We start from the raw sequence: 26,363 nt of genomic DNA, 5'->3' as shown, positions 1-26,363 counted from the left end.
AAGATTAAATAAATGACATATTCAGAAAAAAAAAATTAAGAGAATTTGTTGCCAGCAGAACTGCACTACAAGAAATGCTAAAGGAAATGCTTCAGTCAGGCTGAAGGAGATATTAGAGGTAAACTAGGATCTTCAGGAAAAAATTAAGAACATCAAAACTAGTATTAATAAATGTCATGGTAAATGTAAAAGACTATTTTTTCTTATTACGTCCTTTAAAAAAACATATGACTGCTTAAGGCAAAAATTAGAACACTGTCTTGTGAGGATGCAAATGCATGTAGGTGTAATATATACAACAACTCTAATATAAAGGACAAGGTGGGTAAAGGTACATATATACTTAAAAGGTTTCAACATTTTACATGAAGTGGTACAATAGTAACTCAATGTAGAGAAGTAATGTATACATGTTGTAATCCCTAGAGCAACCACAGAAATAAATGCAGAGAGGTATAGATAAAATGCCAATAGATATATTAAAATGGAATACTAAAAAATATTCAAATAATCCAAAAGAAGGCATACAGTGTTAAATAGAGGAACAAAACAAAATGAACAAACAAGTTTTTAAATGGTGAAACTAATTTAACCACATCAGCATTTAAACAAAAATTTTAAAAGATATTAATGATCTAAACTCTCCAATTAGCAGAAACTGTCAGAGTGGATAAAGAAAGAGGATTCAATTATATGCAGGCTACATCTATAGACATACTTACAAATATAAAGACTAAGAAATATTGAAAGATATACTATGCAAACAATAACCACGAGAAACATGGAGTGGCTATAACAGTATCAGTTAAAATAGACTTCAAGACTAAAGATTATCAGAGATAAAGAGGGCATTTAATAATAAAGGGTCAATTCTTCAGGAAGATACGATAGTTATATATAGAAGTGAGACTTACAGAAAAAAATTCAAAATACATGAAACAATCATTGACAAGATTAAAAAGAGAAACAGAAATTCCAAAATCATAAGAGTTTTAATACCCTTTTCTCAATAAATAATAGAATTAGATTTAAAAATCAATAAAAAACAGATTTATACATACATCAACTGATTAGATCTAACCGACATTTATAGAACAATCTAACAATAGGAGAATACAAATTCTTTTCAAGTACACATGGAACATTCACTAAGATATATCATATACTGATTTATGAAATAAACCTTAACAAATAAAAAAGAAGTATATTCTCTCACCATAATTAAGTTAAATGAGAAATGAACAACAAAAATAAAACAGGAAAATCTCCAAATACATGGAAATTAAACAACAGATTTCTAAATAATCCCAGGATCAAAGAACTACCCTCAAGAGAAATTAGAAAATATTTTAACCTAAATAAAAATATAATATATCAAAATTTGTGGAATATAGCTAAAGAAATGACTAGAGGATATTTACCCCATTAAAATGCTTTTAATAAAGGTTTCAAAACAATAATCTAAGCTTCTACCTTAAGAATCTAGAAAAAGAGCAAAATAAACTAAAAGCCAGCAGAAGGAATGAAATAATAAAAATAAGAGCAGAAACCAATGAAACTGAAACCAGAAAAACCACAGAGAAAATCAATGAAACAAAAAGCTTGTTATTTGAAAAGATCAATAAAATTAATAAGCTTCTATCAAGACTGACAAAGAGAAAAGACACAACAACTAATATCAGTAGTGAAATAAGAAGTAACACTAATAGACTCCATAGACATTAAAAAGAGAACAGGGAATGCTCCGAACAATTTTGTGCACAGAAATTTGAAAATGTAAATGAAATGAACTAACTCCTTGAAAACCAAACACTATCAAAATCACTCAGGATGAAACAAGTAACCAAAATAGTTCTATAACAATGAAAGAAATTAAATCCATAGCTAAAAACCTTGCCAAAAAGGAATCTCTAGGCCAGATTTTTTCACTATAGAATTCTACCAAATATTTAAAAAAGAAATAACAATTCTACACAATCTCTTCCAGATAACACAAAAGGAACAAGTGCTTTCCAGTTTATTTTACAAGGCCAGCATTACCGTCTTCCAAAACCAAAGACAGTACAAAAAAAACTACATAGCAATGTCTCTTATGAACACAAATATAAAAATCTTCAACAAAAAAAATAAATAAATACAATTTAATAATATAGAAATATAATAATACACAACACCAAGTAGGGTTAATCCTGGAAATGCAAGGACGGTCCAATATTTGAAAATCAATCAATGTAATATTAATGGTCTAAAGAAGAAAAACCACATTATCATATCAACTGACACAGAAAAACATTTGGCAAAAGTCAACACTGATTCATAATAAAAACACAAAGTAAACCAGGAGTAGAAGGGAACTTCCTACAAAAAAACTTGCAAGTAACATTCTCCTTAATGGTGAAATACTGTTTTTCTCTCAAGATTGGGATATCAAAGATGTACACGCTCACCACTCTTATTCATCACACTGGAAGACTGAGCCAATGGAATAGTGCAAGAAAAAGAAATCAAACGCATGTAGATTGGATAGGAAGAAATAAAAACTGTCCCTATAGCAAACAACCTGATTCTCTATATAGAAAATTCCAAGCAATTTATAAAAAAATCTCAGAACTAACAAGTAAATGTTGCAAGATCACAGGATACAAGTGGATAAAGCAATCATATTCTCATCTACTAGCAATGTACAATTGAAAAAAATATTTTTAAATACTATTTAAAATACCTGCAAAAAAAGAAATACTTAAGTATAAATCTAACATAACATGTACAGGATCTGTATGCTGAAAACTATAAAATGCTAATGAAAGAAATCATTATAAAGATCCATATAAATGGAAACAGTTACCATGTTCATGTATTAAAAGACTCAACATAGTAATGATATCATTTCAACTCAAATTAATCTATATATTTCACACAGTTCCAATAAAAATTCCAGCAAGGGTTTTTTAGATGTAGACAAGCTAATTCTAAAATTAATATGGAAAGGTAAAGGCACTAGAATAGCTAAAACAATATTGAAAATGACAAAACATGTTGAGGGAATCATATTACCCAATTCTAAGACTTACTATTAAAGCTATGGTAATCAAAATATTGCAATAATGGCAAACAGATATAGACGAATTCATCAAGGGAACAGAAAAGCATCCAGAAATATACCGATACAAACGTGGCCAACTGATTTTTTGTATAAATGTGCAAAAGCAAAATCAATGGAAATAAAAGAGTATTTTCAACAAATGGTAATAAATATCACTCTACATCAATCCAAAGGATTTAAATAAACCATCCACTTCTTCTCACTACTATGATCACCTCCCAGACTAAGCTACCACCATCTTTCCTTTGGCTACTGTGATTATCTATCTACTCTTAACTGTTCTATTTTAATATACTATTTTCCACACTGCAAGTCAAATGTGCTTTTCAAAATGCAAATCTGATCAAGTCACTCCCTGCTAAAATTCTTCAGAGCTTCTCCCATTCCTCTTAGGATAAATACAAAATTCCTTTCATATGATTTACAAGGCCATGAATTGTTAGGCTCTTACTACCTAACTCTCTAGCCTCATCTTGCACTAGACTCTTCCTTTCACTCCATCTTATACTCACCATACTCCCTATCATGAAAGAACCATTGCATATAATGTTTCCTCTACATCAGCAGTCCCCAATCTTTTTGGCACCAGGGACTGTTTCATAGAAGACAATTTTTCCACGGACCACGGGGTGGGAGAGATGGTTTTGGGATGATTCAAGTGCATTACATTTATTGTGTTACTTTATTTCTATTATTATTACATAGTAATATATAATGAAATATTATACAATTCACCATAATGCAGAATCAGTGGGAGCCCTGAGCTTGTTTTCCTGCAACAAGACAGTCCCATCCGGGGGGTGATGAGAGACAGTGACTGATATGACAGGAGGCAGAGCTCACGTGGTGATGTGAGCAATGGGGAGTGGCTGTAAATACAGATGAAGCTTTGCTCACTCACCAGCTGCTTATCTCCTGCTATGTGGTCTGGTTCCTAACAGCCCGCTGATCAGGTACTGGTCCACAGCCTGGGTGTGGCACTGGTCCACAACCTGGGGATTGGGAACCTCAGCTCTACCTGATACGCTGCATTTCCTTCTTTCTCTGGATTTCAATTCAACTTTCCTTCTCTGAAAAAGGCTCTCTTGATCTCCATAACTAGTTCAAATCCCTTTATTATAGGCCTCATAATACTGTAAACTAACCTTTTATTGCCCTTGTCATCACTGTAATATTACATTTCAATGAGTGATTAAATTTAAGTGTGACTATTTGATGACTGTAGTCCCATGAAGGCAGAATATGTATCCATTTGCTTCCCACTGTATCCTTAGAGTATAGCAAAATTGGAACTCAACAAATCTTTATTAAATGAGTAAATTAATTATTTATTCCTCACAACCACCCTATAAAATATGTACGATTATTTCCCCCATTTCACAGACAGAAAAACTGAGGTATCAAGAGTTTAGGTAAATTGCTGTTGGTCATACAGTTAGCAAGTAAAGAGCTGGATACCAATCAAGGTATTCTGATCCTGAGAAACATGATATTATGCTCTACTGCTGTTCACATATAACAAAACCCCAAGCCAGTCCATGTTCATGTAGGAATAAATTTTTTATTAAAAATAATGCTATAGTATTCATTCAACAAGTATTTATAAAGTGCTTGCAAAGTGTCAGACTCTGTGCTAAGTATCAGAGTTACAGAGTAAACAGGACATAGGCTCTTAGCTCTTATTGGAGCACTTATTCATTCCACTATTTATTTACTGAGCACCTACTATGTGCCATCTAGTATGCTAGGTAAGGAGGAGTCTAAAAAGGTGAATAAAGCCTTCAATAATACCAAAAATAATTTCATTTGTGACAAGTGTTTTAAAGGAAAAATTAAAGATGCTATGGAAATAAGCCACACAGAGACCTAAGCCTATCCTGGAATGTCAAGAGAGGTTTTGTAAAGCAGTGATGTTTAAGCTGAGACTTGAAGTATACATAGGCATTAGCAAATCTGAAAGCAAGGAAAAAACATTAATTAATAGTTAAAAGAGTTTATGCATAAACAATTCAATGGAGAAAGAACAAACATTTTAAAATAATGCTTTCCAAGGGAAAGAACTAGGAGCTGCAAAATCAGGTAGAGATATGACAGACAAATACAAACTCAAATATCTGTAAGTCATAAACAATATTGTACTCTATGTCAGGGGCCAGCAAACTACAGCCTGCAAGACAAATTCAGCCTGCAGTCTCTTTTTGTAGATCCTCGAGCTAAGAATAGTTTTTATGTTTTTACAAGGTTGTTAAAAACAAAAGAGAGAAGGAAGGAAGGTAAAGCGAGACAAGAAGAGAATTAAGAGAGACCATATATGGCCCACAAAGTCTAAAATATTTACTATCTAGTCTTCTCCAGAAAGAGTTTGCCAAGTCATGCTCTATATCCTGTAATCAATTAAAATATAGAGAAGACTTACCTTATAAATTCATTAAACATGATTCTACCTGAACACTAAACATAGGTACTGAATATATATCATACATATCTTTTTCAAAATTGCATCTTTGTGGCTCAAAGGTATCAAAGACACAACATCCCAAAGTACCAAATTTATAGTTATCTACATAATATGAATATTTTATCTTATTTAAAGGTACCATCAACACATATTAAAATAATATAAACACCTTGACAAACATAGTTAACAAGATGTATAAAAATTGGTACAGTTAATAACATAGGGACCAGGTGTGGTGGCTCGCACATATCATCCTAGCACTCTGGGAGGCCAAGACTGGTGGATTGCTTGAGCTCCGGAGTTCAATACCAGCCTGAGCAAGAAAGAGACCCCACCTCTACTAAAAATAGAAAAAAAATTAGCTGGTCAACTAAAAATAGAAAAAATTAGCCAGGCATGGTGGCTCACACCTGTAGTCCCAGCTACTCAGGAGGCTGAAGCAGGAGGATTGCTTGAGCTCAGGAGTTTGAGGTTGCTGTGAGCTAGGCTGATGCCACGGCACTCTAACCTGGGCAACAGAGTGAGACTCTGTCTCAAAAAAAAAAAAAAAAAGAACATAGCTTTACTTAAAACCAATTTTTTAAATATTTTCACTGAAAAAAATCAGCATAAAGCATCTATAGCATAAGAGTCTAAGTCAAGGGATTCAATATTATTTTTCTTTTTTTTAAATTCTTTCTCTGCTTTGTCCATGTTGAGAATCAATATTATTTTGAAAAGTAATTGCTATATATTAGTAGGAAAGACTATACTTACCAGGACTTTTTTCAATTCTTCAAGTTCTACTTCTTTGCTGTTTTTAAACTTAGTCATCTCTTCTAAAATAAGCAAAAAAAATAAATATTTTAAAGGCTGAGATTAAAAGAATAGAAAAGGCAAGAGAAGAAATAATAATAAAACTACCTGAAAAAGAAAAATCAAAAGAGATAGATTAATGCAACTAGAGCATGGTAAAGCACAGAGTAAGTCCAAATCTAACTACGCAAAAATAATAAGGAATATTAATAGTAATGTTTCTATAAAGTTAATTCAACAGCCAAAGAAACCGTTTATAAAGCAAAATAAGCAAATAAATCTATCCAAAATATATGTGAAAAGAGGTCAGAATGTGCCTTTACCTTAAACTCATCAATTATAAAAACATTTGGCTTTTTAATCTTCACTGCAAACTTAAAAGAATTTACTTTTTCTTAAGCTAACTCTGACCATTGTACTTTGCATCTTAACATTTCCCAATTCCTCTGAGACTTTATCTCCTATATTACCAATATGCACTGACTCTATGTAGACAAATATTTAATTCCCCTTATCTCACCTAAACATCCTATTTGAATATAAAACAATAATATATAAGTGACCTTTCTGCCCTCCTTTCAAGCTACTGTCAAATTTCTCATTTGTTTTGCAGACAAATTCCTATTTGTTATATGCTTTTTTAATTCCATCCAAAACTAATGCCTAGCTCCATGACAATAAAATTATGATCTTAAAGATCACTGATAACCATTTTGTGATGCAATTATCAGTCTTCATCATTGTGGAGCTTTGTAGTATTTGATACCATTAAATACTCCTGACTTTTTACCTTTGAGTTTTCAAGACCTTGAATTAATCATATTTTCTGTTTCCTCTCTAACTTCTGTTCCTGTTTTCTTTGCTAACACCCTTCTTTTTTGCCACCGTAAATAATAATGCTTTACAATGCTTTTCTTTCTATGTTTTCATGAATTCAACATTATGCTAATGAATTGAAAAATCTTTCGGGGGGTGGGGGGAGAGGATGAAAATGGTGGAGTAGAGGTGACCTCCTGGCTCTATGCTCCCAGAGAAAGAGGTGAAGAACTCCGATGGCTACCCAAGAGTGGATCACTCCCCTGCAAGAACAGCATTGTAAAACTGCAGGGAAACAGCGTGGGACACACAACACAGAAAAAAAAAAAAAAAAAAAAAGGTGAATGGAGAGTGGGAGATAAACAATAGAGAATAGAGTGTGGGACTGCCACACCTGCCCAGCCAGCGAGTGGAATGGGATCTGACCCACAGGAGACCGTCCTGCTCCCCCATTGACCTCCACACCCAGTCAGACAGGGAGGTAGCTGAAGTCGGTGCAAAATCACGGCACGAAGATAGCGGACTCTGTGGAGAGGGGAAAATAGCGGGAAACATTTTGAATTCTCCAGTGCTCTGTGCTAGGACTGCACTGGACGGGGAAAGACCGGTCTCAGCAACCGCTCAAGGGAGTTAGGAGACAGGAACCTCACCTCTGGTGGTCAGCCGGTGCAGAACAAAGGAGGCAAACACTGAAAAAGGAGCTCTACCCTGGAAACCGGTGACGATTATGCCAGCCCAGGGCGGGTCAGAAAGAGTAAAACCTCCTGCCAGACAGGTGCCAGACTGTGAGACAGTGAGACACAAGAGACAGCGGACGTCCTGTTGACTCAGCTCCCCGATCCGGCATCTGCCAAATCCTAAATAGTCGCCTCCAGTGTTAGCGCTTGGCGGGTGGGCAGCCGCCATTTGGGGGGTCCACAATCGGGACGCTGTGGCCGCACCAGTTTCGGGCAGCACCCCTCCTCCAGCCCGGGGACTCTTGCACAGGGCACAACAGACTGCGCCCTTCCGAGACCTATTGATTCGGCTAGCCGGGCCTGTGTCCATGGGTGAATTTTGAGTGCTTCCCCACAACGCTAGTTCTCCAGCAGTGGAAGGCCACCACCTGTGGGATTCCCAGGCACCTGGGCGCTGGGCAGTCTCAGCCATGACCCCTCCCCTAGTGTAGTGACTTTCACCCCAGGAGTGGTGGGCTCCACCCCTGGAGGTATGGAGAAGCAAAAAAAGCCACTTTCCCTGTGTGACTGGCATGAATCTGCGGCGCCTTGGCGCAGATCCCCCCAGAGATTCGGCCCACCAGTCCAGCTTAGGTCATCCATCTAGTACGATCATAATTCTAAGGCCTGCTCTCCGCATCTGAGCAGCTCCAACAGTGGGGTTTGTGGTAAGGGAAGGAAAATCCTGGCCAGAGACCCCCCCAGCAGGTGCACCAAGTAAACCCTCCCATCAGGAGCAGCCTCCCAAGTGTGGTGGAAGAACCCTGAATAACATTAGCGGCACTCCCTAGCGGCAGATCAAGCAACCATAGAAGTACACAAATCCAGGCTGGTAGGCAGCAGCTGCGATCTGCCTTGCCCCTACCACCACTTTAAGTAGGAATAGGGTCCAAGTAACCCTCGGGAGTAGCAAGACCCTTCCTAAAGATCGGGGCATTAGTATTCCTCACCCAGAGACCAGAGACCAATACAGAGGCATCAGATAACCACGATAACTGACTCCTCCACACAATCTACAACCAACAACACAGAGGGTAACCCCTTAGCTTAATATAGTAGCCTCCATCTCAAGCTATTAGAGGGCAGTGGTGTTATACACACAGGTGTGATTCACCACGTGGGAGCTTAAGCTGGGGGAACAAACTCACTACTCTCCACTGGCAATAGGTGAAGACAACAGGTCAGAGGTAACCCAACTTGCCAAAATACTTCTAAGGCAATACAAGACCAGTGTGCCTCCTCCCACCACTGTCAAGGAGCATCCCTTGGGGGCTTGAAGTTAAGGGCACAAACGAGTCCTAGCATTCCCAGTTCTCAATTACCCTGATGAGAAAGAACCAGAGAAAGAATGCAGGGAATGCGAAAGAGTAGAGAGAAAGGTCACCCCCAAAAGAAATCATGAGACCCTCAAAATTGGATACTAATTTCAATGAAATGATTAAAGTGACAGAGGAAGAATTCCAAATATGGATTGTAAGGAAACTCAGTGGAATTGAAGAGAAAATAGAAACCCAACACAAAGAAGCAACAAGAACAATACAGGAAATGAATGAAAAATTCTCTAAAGAAACTGAAATATTACGAAAAAACCAAACAGAATCCTGGAAATTAAAGAGGCATTCAAGGAATTTCACAGTGAAAAGCCTTTTTTTTTTTTTTTTTTTTTGAGACAGAGTCTCACTCTGTTGCTGGGGCTAGAGTGCCATAGTGTCAGCCTCGCTCACAGCAACCTCAAACTCCTTGCCTCAAGCAATCCTTCTGCCTCAGCCGCCTGAGTAGCTGGTACTACGGGCATGCACCACCATGCCCAGCTAATTTTTTCTATATGTTTTTAGTTGTCCAGCTAATTTTCTATTTTTTAGTAGAGATGGGGTCTCGCTCTGGCTCAGGCTGGTCTCGAACTCCTGAGCTCAAATGATCCTCCTGCCTTGGCTTCCTAGAGTGCTAGGATTACAGGTGTGAGCCACTGCTCCTGGCCTGGAAAACCTTAAAAATAGAATAGATCACACAGAGGAAAGAATCTCAGAGGTTGAGGATAGTTCTTATGTGCTAAACAAACCAGGTGAAGAAAAAGAACACAGAAGCAAGAGATAAGAACAGAACATACAAGAAATATGAGATGATGTAAAGAAACCAAATATAAGAATTATAGGCACCCCAGAGAGAGAAGAAAATATGCAAGGGCTGGAAAATCTATTTCATGGAATACTGGAGGAAAGTATGCCTGGCCTGGCCAGAAACCTAGATATCCAGAAACAAGAATCACAGAGAACTCCTGAGAGACTCAACATGAAGAGGTAATCACCACGTCACACAATTACCAGACTGGCCAAAGTAAACATGAAAGAGGCAATCCTTCAAGCAGTAAGACAAAAACAACAGATAACCCACCAAGGAAAACCTATCAGACTAACTGCAGACTTCTCAAATGAAACCCTACAAGCCAGAAGGGACTGGGGACCCACCCTTAATCCTCTAAAACAGAATAATGGCCAACCTAGAATTCTTTACCTGGCAAAACTAAGCTTCATCTATGAGAGAGAAATAAAGACTGTCCCAGACAAGCAATCACTGATGGATTTTGCGAAGACCAGACCAGCTCTGCAGGAAGTACTCAGACCTGCATTATACACTGAACAGTGCAATAGACACCCATCAAATTAAAATTACTCAAGAGTTAAAGTCCAGAACCCAGATTCCACAATGGCTTGAGAGGTTAAACCAAAAAAAAGAATATTACCGAACAATATGAACATAAATCTACTCCAAATATCAATCCTCTCAATAAATGTGAATGGCTTGAACTGTCTGTTGAAGAGACACAGACTGGCTGAATGGATAAAAAAATTATAAGCCAAGTATCTGCTGCCTCCAGGAAATGTATCTAACCCACAAAGATGCTTTCAGACTCAAGGTCAAGGGTTAGAAAACAAACTTCCAGGCAAATAGAAACCAAAAGAGTGGGGATAGCAATTCTGATTTCAGACAGCATAAATTTTAAAATAGGAAAAGTAAAGAAAGGCAAAGATGGTCACTATATAATGGTGAAAGGAAAAATCCAGCAAGAAGACTTAACAATTCTTAATATCTATGCACCCAACACAGGAGCACCCAGATATATAAAGCAAACCCTCTTGATCTAAATAGCATGTTAAACAGTAATGCCATAGTAGTGGGGGATTTCAACACCACACTGTCTAAATTGGACAGATCCTACAAACAAAAAATAAGCAAAGAAATAATGGACTTAAACAGAGTTCTAGAATAAATAGGTCTAACAGACATCTACAAAACATTCCACCCAAATAAAGCTGAATATACATTTTTCTCATCACCTCATGGAACTTTCTCCAAAATCAACCACATACTAGGCCACAAATTAGACCTCAACAAATCAAAAAAAATCAAAAAATTCTTTAAATTAAATGATAACAGGGACACAAGTTATCAAAATCTGTGGGATACAGCAGAAGCATTCCTGAGAGGAAAAATAATAGCATTAAATGCTCACACTGAAAAGACAGAAAGCTCACAAATCAATAAACTAATAAATTGTCTCAAGGAACTGGAAAAAGAAGAGCAAATTATTCTAGACCTAGCAGAAGAAAGGAAATAACTAAGATCAGATCAGAAGTAAATGAAATTGAGAACAAAAGAACTATACAGAAGATCAATAAAACCAAAAGCTGGTTTTTTGAAAAGATAAACAAAATTGATAGCCCTCTTGCTAGACTGACAAGAACTAGAAAGGAAAGGACATTAACAAACTCAATCAGAAATGAAAAAGGAGGCCAGGCACGGTGGCTCATGCCTGTAATCCTAGCACTCTGGGAGGCTGAGGCAGGAGGATCGCTCGAGGTCAGGAGTTACAGACCAGCCTGAGAAAGAGCGAGACCTCGTCTCTACTAAAAAAATAGAAAGAAATGATCTGGACAGCTAAAAATATATAGAAAAAATTAGCCGGGCATGGTGGCACATGCCTGTAGTCCCAGCTACTTGAGAGGCTGAGGCAGAAGGATTGCTTGAGCCCAGGAATTTGAGGTTGCAGTGAGCTAGGCTGATGCCACGGCACTCTAGCCCAGGCAACAGAAGCGAGACTCTGTCTCAAAAAAAAAGAAATGAAAAAGGAGAGGTCACTACAGACATCATGGAAATACAAAACATTATCTTTGAATACTATAAAAATCTGTATGCCAAAAACTACAAAATGTAGAGGAAATGGACAAATTCTTGGAAATACACAACCTCCCTAAGCTCAATCAGCAGGAAATAGAATTCCTGAACAGACCAATATCAAGTGCAGAAATTGGAGAATCTTCCACAAAAATCTTCCAAAAAAAAAAAAGTCCAGGACCAGATGGGCTCACACCTGAATTTTACCAAACCTACAAAGAAGAACTCATACCTATACTGCAGAAGTTATTTCAAAACATTAAGAAGGATGGTATCCTCCCCAGCTCATTCTACAAACCAATATCACCTTGATACCAAAGCCAGGAAAGGACTCAACAAAAAAAGAAAACTACAGACCAATATCCCTCATGAATATAGATGCAAAAATCTTCAATTAAATCTTAGCAAACTGAATCCAGCAGCACATCAAAAAAAAAAAAAAAATTCATCATGACCAGATGGGCTTTATCCCAGAGATGCAAGGCTGTTTCAACATATGCAAATCTATAAATGCAATTCACCACATAAATAAAAGCAAGAACAAAGACCATATGATTCTCTCAATAGATGCAGAAAAAGCATTTGATAAAATCCAGCATACTTTTATGATAAAAACCCTCAACAAAATAGGCATAGATGGGACATTCCTTAAAATTATTAAGGCCACATACGATAAACCCACAGCCAATATCATACTGAACGGGGAAAAACTGAAAGCATTCCTGCTTAGAACTGGAACCAGACAAGGTTGCCCACTATCTCCACTTCTATTCAACATAGTGCTGGAAGTCCTTGCAAGAGCAATCAGACAAGAGAAGGTTGCCCAAATGAGGGCAGAAGAGGTCAAACTCTCACTCTTTGCTGATGATATGCTATTAATTATATCTAAAAAATCCCAAGTATTCAACCAAGAGACTCCTGGAATTGATAAACAAATTCAGTAAAGTCTCAGGATACAAAATTAATGCATGCAAATCAGTGGCATTCATATATGCCAATAACAGTCAAGCCAAAAATCAAATCAAAGATGCAACACCTTTCACAATAGCATCAAAGAAAATTAAATATTTAGGAATATATTTAATGAAGGAGGTGAGAGATATTTATAGGAAGAACTATGAAATCCTGAGAAAAGAATTTATAGAAGATGTACACAGACGGAAATCCCTGCCATGCTCATGGATTGGTAGAATAAATATTGTTAAAATGTCCATTCTACCTAAAGTGATCTACGGAATTAATGCAACCCCTATCAAAATTCTATGATCATTCTTTACAGATTGAGAAAAAATAATTCTACACTTCATCTGGAACCAGAGAAGACCTCGTATAGCCAAAGCAATCTTAAGCAAAAAGAACAAATTGGGAGGCATCGGTCTGCCAGACTTCAAACTTTGCTATAAGGCTATAGTAAACAAAACAGCATGGTACTGACACAAAAACGGAGATATAGACCTTTGGAATAGGACAGAAATCCCAGATATAAAACCATCCTCATACTGTCATCTAATCTTCAACAAAGCAGACAAAAGTATACATTGGGGAAAAAAATCTCTATTCAATAAGTGGTGCTGGGAAAATTGGATATCCACATGCAGAAGACTGAAACTGGATCCCCACCCCTCACCTCTCACAAAAATCAACTCATGATGAATAACAGACTTAAACCTAAGGCACAAAACCTTAAGAATTCTAGAAAAAAAAGTTGGGAAGACTCTTTTAGACATCGGCCTAGGTAAAGAATTTATGACAAAGACTCCCAAAGCAATCACAGCAGCAAAAAAAATAAACAAATGGGACCTGATCGAATTAAAAAGCTTCTGCACAGCCAAGGGGAAACTATCATTAGAGCGAATAGACAACCTACAGAATGGGAGAAAATATTTGCTTTCTACACATCTGATAAAGGGCTGATAACAAAAATCTATATAGAACTTAAGAAAATCAACAAGAAAAAAATCAAACATCCCCATCAATAAACGTGCAAAGGACATGAACAGAAACTTTTCAGAAGAAGACAGAATAATGGCCAGCAAACATAAAAAAGTGCTCAACACCTCTAATCATTAGGGAAATGCAAATCAAAACTACAATGAGAGTAGTGACTCCAGTGAGAATGGCCTTTATCAAAAAGTCTCAAAATAACAAATGTTGGCATGGATATGGAGAGATTAGAACACTCTTACACTGCTGGTGGGACTGCAAAGTAGTACAACCCCTGTGAAAAGTAATTTGGAGATACCTCAAAGAGCTAAAAATAGAAATACCATTTGATCCAGCAATCCCACTACCAGGCATCTATCCAAAGGAAAAAAAGACGTTCTATAATATAAACATCTGCACTTGAATGTTTATAGCAGCACAATTCGCAATTGCAAAGATGTGGAAACAACCCAAGTGCCCATCAATACATGAGTGGATTAATAAAATGTGGCATACATATATATATATATATATATATATATATATATATATATATATATACGCACACACCATGGAATACTACTCAACTACAAAAAAAAAGGGTGAACTAGCACCCCTTATATTATCCTGGATAGAGACTGCGCCCATCCTTGGAAGTGAGGTATCACAAGGATGGAAAAACATGCACCACATGTATTCGCCATCAAATTGGTACTAACCGATCAACATTAAGGTGTTCACATGGTAGTAATACTCACTGGGTGCCAGTCAGGTGGTGGGGTGGGGGGAGTAAACCCACAACTAATAGAAGTGGAAGGCACTGTGTGGGGGAAGGACACACTGGTAGCCCTGGCTTGGGCGAGGCAAATTCATTACATGTAACCAAAATGTTTGTACCTCCATAATATCCTACATTTAAAAAAATAAATAAATAAAAATAAAAATTGCTCTAAAAAAAAGAAGTGAAGCATAAGGGAGAAAGAAGAGTATAGAACACCCTCCAAGATTTCTGGTTTGGAGAACTATACTGTTAACCAAGGAAGGAAATAAACTATCATTGAGTACCTATGTCATTGTTAATGCTACTCTCCTACACACAATGTTTTCTACACTCTATCATCCTCTACAACTATCCAAAGCCTCTATATACTTTAAGTCTACTTTTAAAATCTACCTCTTCCATAAAGCCTTCCCCAACTATCCAGTCTACATTGATATCTTAGGCTTCCTCTTGGCATCAGCATTAACACACCCCCATCAATAAGAAATCTATGAGCATTCACCCTGAATAAATATGTATATATACAAATGCATATTTATATAAATTTCTATGTATTATATTACTCATTACAAAATATATGTAAAACATAAAAAATAAATACAAATAGTAGTTATAATATTTTCTTCCTTTATCCTAATGGAATTTTTGCTCACCCCTCATTTTGGACACCATTGCTCTAATGGCTTTACGTGTTCAATCTTTTTCCCACAATAATTAGAGATTTCTCAAGAACATAATATTTTACTTCTTGCATATGTTCCTATAACATATAATACAATGCTAAAAACCACACATAGTACTGTTTCATAAAATTCTAGAATTCCTTACTCAAACTTCTCATAATGTATTGCTCTATTATGAGAAAATTACATTGTGTAATTGAATTTTAATATGACAAATAGCCACCTAATTTTAATATTATACTTAACTGCTACAAATAAACATCCATTAAAAATATTTTAAGGATCAAAATTATTCCTTAGTCTACAACATTTAATTAAGCAATTCTAAACAAAGTAGATCTATACAACGATTTAAAACAGTACGGCCTGAAAGAAGAATAAAAAATTGAATGGTTCATATTATAACCATTCTAATATAAAATAATACTAAGAAAATAAAATTATTTGCATTGGATAGTATAATTTTGAATGATTAATGGTTATTTCATCGTTGAAAATTACACATTGCAAAGGGAAAAGCATAAATATGGTTGAAAAGTTCAAATAGCCTAACCACTTGTGAAATATTAAGCACACATTTTAGATATTAGATAATATTGCAATTATTTTAATTATACTAGTTTTTAAAGCTAATTAAGCTTACAGAAAGTTATGAGATATTTTAGAAAAATACCTGCCAAATCATGAATGTTTTCAATTTAAAGAAATACCTTTTTTCACTTAAACTGGATAAAAATATATTGTATTATTGTAATTCTCCACATTTGTAGATGTGAAGATTGACGAATATGAAGCATAGGTTATTAGCACTAGCTAACTACATGGTCATAAATTCACAAAATAACTACTATACAGAACTACTCTCTCTTCTGGCCATGAATGTTGGTTGAATATTACCACCACCATATGACAAAATAAGATCACATTTTCCTATACATAGTTCATAATCCAACATGACAAAGCAATGAAATTTCAAAATTCAATTAAAATATCATAGACATTTCTCACTAAGAATTATTAAGGCCTCTGGATCCTAAAATGAGGAAAACAGAATACCAACTTTCTTTTAGGCTTCTTATACTCCTAGATATCTATTAACTGCATAATAAAACTGTATAGTCTCTCCTAAGGTTTAAATGTGCTATCTTCAAAATTCAAATATAAAAATTATCAAATAATCACTACTGGCAAATGACAGAGGAGAAATTATATTTTATTCTAAAATAGTGTTTATGTTTTCATACTTAGCTAATATCATCAAAGTACACATATTCTCTCAGTCTTACCCAGTTCACTTGATTTTTTTTGAAGCTCCATGGTAAGTATTTTCAATTGATCTTCATCTTTCTCCAATCTTGTAAAATAATATATAAAATAATCTTTTATTCAGAATTCATCTAGTAACTAAAATTGGTGACATTTAGCAACTGATATATTAAAATCTTAGCATAGATTTGCCCACTCAATTATTAGACATTTATTGAGTACCTACTCCGTGCTGTATAGTGTAACACTTTTAAATAAGATATTATAAATACATAATTGTATATTTATTACATCTACATAAAACCTTAAAGTTTATGGTTATAATCTGTCTCTTAGCTTTTGATGATAATCAAATTAATGCATCCTAGCACTGAGTATGTAACTACTATTACACTGAATTCTGCATTAGAAAAAATTTAAATATGAGAACAGGTGTATTTTGCTTAATTTCCCTGGCTTTGTTTTCCTCAAACTGTAAAACTGAAGTAACTGAGACAGAGGAATCTAACTTACAATTCTAAAAGTTAAAAATTGCATGGATAGGTCAATCAAGAATATATAAGATAAGGCCAGATGCAGTGGCTCATGCCTGTAATCCCAGCACTTTGGGAGGCCAAGGCAGGAGGATCACTTGAGCCCAGGAGTTGTAGGTTGCAGTGAGCTATGATCATGCCACTGCATTCCAGCAGTGACAGACTGAGACCCTATCTCTCAAAAAAAAGAATATATGCAATTAGAGGAGCTAGAAAAGCTAGCTTTCCCTCACCACACACAAGCAGTACAGAAGAAATGCTGCTAGGCCCAGGCCATGACTTCAGTGAGAAACCAGTCCTCTCCTTTATCCTATCACATTTAATTAACCCTAATGCTAATGAGACAAAAAATAATTACCTAGGCCTCCTAACACAGCTTTATATAAATATCTCCTTAATATAAAGTAGTGAAAAATAGAACAAGTCTTTAACACTCAAGTTTTAGACAAGCTATTTAGATGAAATGCAAATGAATAGTTTAATTTATATATAGCTAATCATATTCATTCGAACATTTAATAAATTATTATCAATAAATTAAATTAATTGTATATTGAATTTGTGGTGATTAATTTATTTAATAAATATAAAATAGTACCTACTGTATACCAGGCTAGTTGCTAAATTTATAAATCTGAAAGAAGGTTTCAGATCCCAGTAAAACAAACCACATAGCCTAAAGTTATTTCTATGAAGGTAGTAACAATCCAAAATTTCATTAAATGTTATATCACTGCATCAGCCCTTATGACCTTGTCTATATAGCTTGACTTTATGGCAAAGCATGCATGGGAACTATCCTAGAAAATACCTGCTTCTAAATTTTTTCATAGGATACCTGCCTACCCAACACAAACTTTTAAAATGTACTCCCACTTCATACATTAAAAAAGAGACTTGGGGATGGGTGTATACCTACATAATGAGAGCAATGCGCACTGTCTGGGGAATGGACACGCTTGAAGCTCTGACTCGGCGTGGAGGGAGGGGAGGGCCATATACGTAACCTAAACTTTTGTACCCCTATAATATGCTGAAGTAAAAAAAAAAAAGAGAGAGACTTGGCCGGGTGCAGTGGCTCACGCCTATAATCCTAGCACTCTGGGAGGCCAAGACGGGTGGATCGTTTGAGCTCAGGAGTTCGAGACCAGCCTGAGCAAGAGCGAGACCCCGTCTCTACTAAAAATAGAAAAAAATTATATGGACATCTAAAAATATATATAGAAAAAATTAGCTGGGCATGGTGGCACATGCCTGTAGTCCCAGCTACTTGGGAGGCTGAGGCAGAAGGAGCACTTGAGCTCAGGAGTTTGAGGTTGCTGTGATCTAGGCTGATGCCACAGCACTCTAGCCTGGGCAACAGAGCCAGACTCTGTCTAAAAAAATAAATAAATAAAATAAAAAAGAGAAAGACTTGATTAAAGTTGTTATAGGAATTACACATCAGTTGACAATGAATAGAAAGAAAATGGCACTGAATACCATAAGTAAACTGGTTTTATTGATTTATTATATTAAAAATAAGAAATATTTTACCTTTGCTGTTCTGTTCTCAATAATTCTTTCAAGTTGCAGATAGTAGTTTTAAGTTCAGTAACCACAAATGAATGAGCAGCTTTAGCTTTATTAAACTCTTCCATTTGAGCTTCTTTTTCTCCAGTGAGCTGATAAATTGTTTTTGTTGCTATCTGTAAATCTTCCTCTAAAGCCTTTTGAGTACTCTAAATGAAACAAAGTACAAAACAAAAGCAATGACCAAAGGCTTTTAAGAAAAAAAAAAAAAAGCTGAACTCATCTGCTTATACAAATTTGCTGCCCCTTGTCTCCTCCACATCCTCCTACCCATCATCTCCCCTCCTTAACCTGGAATGCTCACCCACTACTCTTATTTCAATTTACCATTCTCTAAATCCCACCTATAGTTCCAACTCCCCCATGGAGTTTTCCTAGTCAATCCAGTCATAATGGTTTTTCAATTCTTAGAACTATTACAGCAATGTATGTTGGTACCTAGCATGGTCTTATATTTTAGCTATATTTTTGATGTATTTTTATCCAATGTCTATAATTAAACTTAGCATTTTATAGACTGGGGTTGTATCTTCTCTATTTGAAGCTCTAGGTCCTTGTACATAGTATTAATATTTGATCAATATTTGTTGACTGATTGACAGTGTGAGACTTATTACACACTAATTAGTTTTTAAATCATACCATGCTTCTTTGCAAAGACACTTTAGTATCTTCTAGTTCTGAAGTCAAATGATCCTGTTTCTCATTCGATTTTTTTAAGTCTTCATTCTGTAATTCTAAAAAAGAAGGTTACAGATAGGTAATACTAAATAGAAGGTGTATATCCAAAAAATTGTTATTTGTAACAATTACTCTTTTTCCTCCATTAGATAATAGTCTAAAATGATAATATGCAAATATAGACACACTAATATTGGTCATCATCAATCTTTATTGACTTTTCAAGACTGCTATCTCCCAAGAACTCAAAGATGAATATTTAAGGATTTTCAGTGCTACATTTTTTATAATAGCAAAACTATCTGTAATTAAATTAGATTAAATTATGGTGGTACATACATAGGATGGTATACCATGTAACCACTGAAAATGATCCAAATTTTATCCCCTGATTACTAATTTGTATAGATATTCATAAAATATTACAGATTAAAAAGAACAGGTTACTTTATATAAACAATGTATGTAAATGGAAAGGACACATACTAAAATATGAAAAATAAATTATCTTCTAATGGTGAAATTATTCATGATTTTATGTTCATTTTTGCCCATCTTGATATTTAAATTTTTAAAAAATATTACATATCTTTATTTATTAAATCATGAAAAAACTTTTGAACCCATTTAAGAGCTAATGTTCACTAAATACTAAGTCCCAGATACTAGTTTATGTGCTTTATATGTGTACATTTAAACTTCATGAAAACACTAGGGGAAAAAGAAGTTCATGATATTTTCTGGATTCAAAATAATATACTATTTCCTCTTACTAGATATCTGGCCTTGGTTATGATACTTAATCAGTATGACTCTACTTTTCCCACTTGGAAAATTAGATAATGATAATTATAATTATTCATATCATGAAGAGTTACCTGTTAAGATTAAGTAAGATAATGCAACTTAAAATGCTTAACCACACTGTCTAGTATATAATCAATAAATGTTAACTACTATTATGATGATGATAATTGTGATGTATGCTAGAAATTGGACCTTAATATTCATGAAATTTACAATACATTGGCCAGGCAAACAAACAATGACAAGTGCTGATGGTTACTCACTAGAAGTTCTGAGAGCATACATAGAGGGGTCACTTAAGCCAAATAGGATCACCAAGGGTTAGAGGTAAGGGGAGGCAGAGACAGAGACAGAAATTTCAAGGAAAGCCAGAAAATGGCAGCTGAGTTGAAACATATGAAAGACAGTTAGAATTAGCACAAGTAATGTGAGTTAGAAGAGGAAGAGATCACAGATGAAAGAGCATGTACAAAGGCAAAAATAGAAGACACAGGATGACACATTCTGGCACCTAAAGGAAATGTATTTCAGTAGCATGAGGCTTAAAGTATAAGGGAAGAGTCATAGAAGATATGATTGGAAAAATTATAAAGACAAGATCATAATAGGATTTATATGAGTTGTTCAGAGTATTATGCTTCCTAAGTCATGATGAACAGGCAAAACAATGAAGGATATTAAGCAACAGATGATGTTACAGGTTTATTTTTTTTGAAAACTCCATTTGAAAAAACTGTATAGAATGAACGGGTCAGTGGCCCAATTCTGGAAAAAAAATAGGAAAAGTAGATCTGGAGAGAGGGAAATGATGACTAATAATTGTGGTGTCCAGTATGATATTATTTCTTATAGTCTGGTAAAACATGTCTCCTCTGAAAAATCATAATCCCAAACTAGTCCTTAGGTATGTATGGGAACTGAATCATACTGCCGAATGTTCAAAAGAGATTCAAGCCAAAACTTAATTTGAAGTGCTCCTAAATTTCCCCAGGATCCCAGATGATACAAATGCAAATTTTCTCCATAAAAATATACTTCTAATCCAGGCCTTAAAGAAGTTACATGGCCTCACAATCAACACAATAGGAAACAAAGCACCATGAGCAGTCAGCAAAATGAACAAAGGCCAACTTGAATCTGCAAAGATTTCAGATGTTAGAATTGTTGGCTATGAAGTTAAAAAATATTATAACATTCTTTAAAAACTAGAATAAGTAGAGAAGATATCAATAAACCAAATAAGACTTCAAAGAATGATATATAAAATTAAAGCTGAAAACTCTAGATGTGTAATGATGAGCTATGTCATTCAAATAAACTCCTCTAAAACGGACTAAAAATTCAGAATCAAATAATAGGAATTGAACAATTTCAATATATCTCAAGCATAGCATATAGTAATGACAGTAAGGTAAAATTAGTGCACATAGGTTAGCAGGAATCAGATAACTACTTGCCATGTGAAGAAGAGAAAATGTTTTAAAGAATAGAAAAACAACAAATGCTACAACATCCCTATAATGTTCTGGAAAGTGCATGGGGCTTCACATAGTGTACTTCTTTGTATATCACCCATCTAATTGTCCTGCCACTTGAAAAAGTTTGAAAAATATTCAATAATAAGATAGTATAAATATCACATGACATTCAAGGTCCTTCATAAATGGATCTAAATTTTTATAGTCTCATCTGCCTAAGTTTGCTAAAATATTGCCACTCCAGTCAGTTTAACAAATATACCCGAACACTCACAATCCCATGACTTGCACAAGCCATTTCTTCTGCCTACATTGTCTCCTACAATATGCTATCTAGTGAACTTCTAATCATAAGGTACGGTTCAACAAATAGTTTTTCCCTAATGCCCTTCTAAATGTCTTGCTCTAGGAAGAATCAGTAACTCCCTCCATTGTGTTCCTATAGGATTCATTCATTCATAAAATATTTATTGAGTGCCTCATATGTGCCAGGCACTGTTCTAGGCATTCTAGGCACTTGAAAGACATCAGTGAACAAAGACAAAGATCCCTGTCTTTGTGGAGCATGTTGTTGAAACTTTGAAGAAGGTAAGAGTATGTAAAAGGGAAAGGGGAGTATATGTACTTCACAAGAGCTCCCCAAGTGATTCTCTTATGCCCTCCTACAACTGATGCAACCCAGGCTGAAAAAAACAGCATTAGAAAGCATTATTAAAAACTTGTAATGAAAGCCATGATTTAGAACATAACAAGAGCAATACATTAGACACATTGTTCTATTTTCTTATATAAAGTCTTACTTGTCTTTTCCTCTAATTGATTAACTTTATCTCTGCATTCCTCTAGCAAAAATGTTAACTCTTTCATTTTATTATCTTTCTCAGTGCTTTGATTCAATAGTAGTGATACCTAAAATGAAATATTTAAATATTACATTATAGATATAAAAAGTTAAATATGATACCTTACCATTTATCATCACCTACAATTATTTTATGTACTTGTCTATATGCTTTTCAGCTTGTCCACCCAACCCTCCCATCCTGGACTCTACTTCCCTGGCAGCCAACTAACCCTACTCCATCTTTGTAAGAAACAGAAGCATATCAAATAGAAAAAAGGTAATCTCTAAATATGGGTGTTCCAGGCACAGGGAGGGGTGGTGATAAAAGATATAATGGTAAAGTCAGCATATATGATATAATTGTGAGACTCAGCCTATCCTTCCTATCCTGCCCAATCCAGATTTATAATGCCATCAACCAAGTTCATATACCCAAGCATGAATTCAGAGAGCCCCAGAAAACAAAAAAAAAGTCATAAATAATGACATTTAGGAGTACCCAGGAAAAAAAAAAAAAACATCATTTCACAATGAACAATCTGTAGGCTCTGTCCATACACCCAGAAATCCAACAAGGTTTTTTAGTACTTCACTCTATTTTTCTGTTCTTTATAATAAGCACAATTTTAACTTTTACAAAGACTTCCTTCTTTTAGAAATCTGGCTCAAAATAAAGTTAAAATACAAAAACTTGTTAACTCTTTCAAAAAATCTAAGCGTAACATATAAATTGAATTTCTATCATTTAACCACAACTTAAAACTCTAAGTATCCTCTCTCTACTTTCAATTAACTTTTTTTATTATTGTTTAAATAAATATTCTTGTTAAATATGATTATAAGACATCTTATGACAAATAAGAAGAAAAAAACTACAAAAATAGTGGGAAATAAAAAGAAGATGATTAATTTCTACCTATAGCTTTCCTTTGGGAAGCAGAAGGATTGAAACTGATAGAAAAGGCATAGTCTAAAATCAACATTCTTGTAAATACTAAACATAGACTCACAATTTTCAAGTCTTCCACTAGGTGACATTAACAGAAAGAAGTAAAAGAATGTTTTGGTTTCCCTTCACTGGTGTTATGGACAGTATATTTCAAAGTAAACTGCAAAATCTGAGTTGAGTAGTCAATGATCATCTTCACATTTTATGAGGTTTTTATATGAACAAAATTTTTCACAAAATATATTGTGAAGCAATGACCTATTACACACTGATACAAATACTGTAGATGATTTCTTGATTAAAAACCAAAAAAGGTGAGGCACAATGGCTTACACCTGTAATCCCAGCACCTTGGGAGGCTAAAAGGGAGGATTGTTAGAGGCCAAGAGTTTGAGACCAGCCTAGGCAACATAGAACCCATATCTACAAAAAAATTTTAAAAACTAGCCAGGTATGGTGGCACATGCCTCTTGTCCCAGCTTCTTGGGGGAATCACCTCAGCCTAGGAGTTTGAGGCTTCCATGAGCTATGATCACATCACTGCATTCCAGCCTGGAAGATAGAGTGACACCATGTCTCTAAAAAAATAAAAAGGCTGGATAAAAGTGGCTCATGCCTCTAATCCCAGCACTTTGGGAGGCCAAGGAGGGAGGATCGCTTGAGGCCGGGAGTTCAAGACCAGCCTAGGCAACATAGCAAGACCTGTTTCTACCAAAAAATTTTTAAAATATTAGCTGGGTGTGGTGGCATGCACCTGTAGTCCTAGCTACTTGGAAGGCTGAGGTGGGAGGATCACTTGAGCCCAAGAATTCAAGGTTATAGTGAGCTATGATCATGCCACTGCACTCTAGCCTGGGTGACAGAGACCCTGTTTCTAAAAAACTAATAATAAAATAATAATAATAATAAATAAATAAATAAAAGTTAAAAAGAAGAAAGGCTAGCATTCAGAGAGTGGATATTTTAGTCGAAATTAATTTGGCTAGGCAAAAGGCTAAATATTGGGATATGTATAATATTTAAATTCTCTCATAGAAATTTATCATGCAGTCAGAAAATACAAATTTCATTTGAAATTTTAAGTATTCTATGAATTAGCAAATACAAAGAATACAGAGTATTTTTTTTTAAACCTGCTTTTCCTTGTCATTTACTTCCTTCTTGTATTCTTCTTCAAGGTGTTGGATTTTTTCATAATCTTCCTTTACTTTAAAAATAAAACAAATATACTGTAATGTTTTAAAATAATTGTATAAGCTTTCTATTACAAACAAAATTTAAAGTTTATTTCACCTCCTTATTTATCTCAAGATTATATTAAACTTCAAAAGTTTCTAACATGCTAAAACTGCTGTTTCCTTGCCGCTAACTTTCTGTTTAATAAATAGTGAATTTAAATAGTATCAAAGTTATAATAACTTAAAATCTACAATTCTTATAACACTACATATATAAAAGTTTATTCTTTAAAACACTCTAATCTGAAATAACAGATTTTAAATATCTATATAGGCATTTTAATATGCACATTTTACCAAGAAAAGTAAAAATAAGACCCAAATCCCACTTCTAACAAATTAAATGCAAACATTAAGTTTGATTTCATGGAAAATGTAGTTTTGAAGCCAAAAAGTATTTTTAACATATATTAATTCCCTGCCACATTCCACAAGATTTTGAGAGGCTTACAAAAACAAAGAAAATACAAAATATAAAATAGTTGAGGGCATCAGGCTGAAGGAAGGAAAACATTAACTGAATTAACAGAATAAAAATATAAATAGCACAACAGTAATATAAAAATGAAATAGGATCCCTACACTTAAAATGCATTTCCAATCTGGAATTCTCAGCTTGCACACGAAGTTCCTCAAAAGCTGTTATCATTTTCTGGAATATAAAGTTTAACTTTTAGGAATCAGACTTTTTAAATAGTTTTCTTCAAACCACTAAAATATTAGTAAATTTGTATCATATGATCATTAAGATTTATAGCCATATAACTCTGAATAACAGAAACCCCATAATTTGAATAATTTACTATACATGTATTAAGAGTACCTAGTATGTTAATTTCCCAGATGTTAAAGGCACTGGCAATATGTTATATAATACCAAACAGCAGCAAAAAGATTGTTGGTACTCTAGCCACTTACTTAATAGTATATATCAAAATCCATAATTTTATATTTATTTGTGCTTATTTATTTAATTTCTGTCTTCTCCACTAAAGTGAGGCCTCTCCCCATAAGAGTCCAAAATTACACTTCCATCATCTGGCAGCATGCATTCATTCAACATTCAACAAATCCTGCTTTACAAAATCAGATGAATTCATTCATTCACTCATTAAATATTTATTGAGTGCCAATTATGTGCCAGTAACTGTTTTAGGCAATTGGGATAGAAGAAAAAGTCTCTACCCTACTGGAACTAACTTATATTCCAGAGTAACAAAGAATACACACATACACACACATACACACACACACACACACACACACACACACACACACGTATATCAAACATATATCATGTAGTTTTAAGCACTCTTCAGAAAAGTTAAATGAAATGGAGAGATATAGAATAATTGAATGTAAAGACATTTTAGTAAAGTAGTAAGGGAGATGACAGAAAAGCAGGATGAAGTTCAGAAGTGTGCACAGGATCTTGAACATAAAACTTCTAGACAAAAGGAACAAATTCAAAGAACTACAATAAGAAAAAGCTTAGCAAACCTGAAAAACATAAAGAGTGACTATAGCAGAAAAGAATGATAGAAGAT

At 34.8% G+C, this 26,363-nt stretch overlaps 1 protein-coding gene across 1 annotated transcript in view; it reads right to left on the bottom strand.

Annotated features, from left to right (window-relative positions):
* Positions 1 to 26,363, bottom strand: part of SYCP1 (synaptonemal complex protein 1) — a 100,175-nt gene that overhangs the window by 56,284 nt on the left and 17,528 nt on the right. The window contains exons 10-16 of the mRNA XM_045546887.1: positions 25,399 to 25,468; positions 24,712 to 24,785; positions 22,586 to 22,694; positions 19,462 to 19,556; positions 18,784 to 18,968; positions 16,735 to 16,802; positions 6,318 to 6,379 (exon numbers count right to left, since the gene is read on the bottom strand). Coding sequence (XP_045402843.1) covers positions 6,318 to 6,379; positions 16,735 to 16,802; positions 18,784 to 18,968; positions 19,462 to 19,556; positions 22,586 to 22,694; positions 24,712 to 24,785; positions 25,399 to 25,468 — 663 coding nt within the window. The remainder of the gene's footprint in view (positions 1 to 6,317; positions 6,380 to 16,734; positions 16,803 to 18,783; positions 18,969 to 19,461; positions 19,557 to 22,585; positions 22,695 to 24,711; positions 24,786 to 25,398; positions 25,469 to 26,363) is intronic.

This window comes from Lemur catta, chromosome 3 (genome assembly GCF_020740605.2).
Source record: "Lemur catta isolate mLemCat1 chromosome 3, mLemCat1.pri, whole genome shotgun sequence".
Classification (NCBI taxonomy): Eukaryota; Metazoa; Chordata; class Mammalia; order Primates; family Lemuridae; genus Lemur; species Lemur catta.
This window is presented reverse-complemented; position numbering and strand designations above follow the sequence as displayed.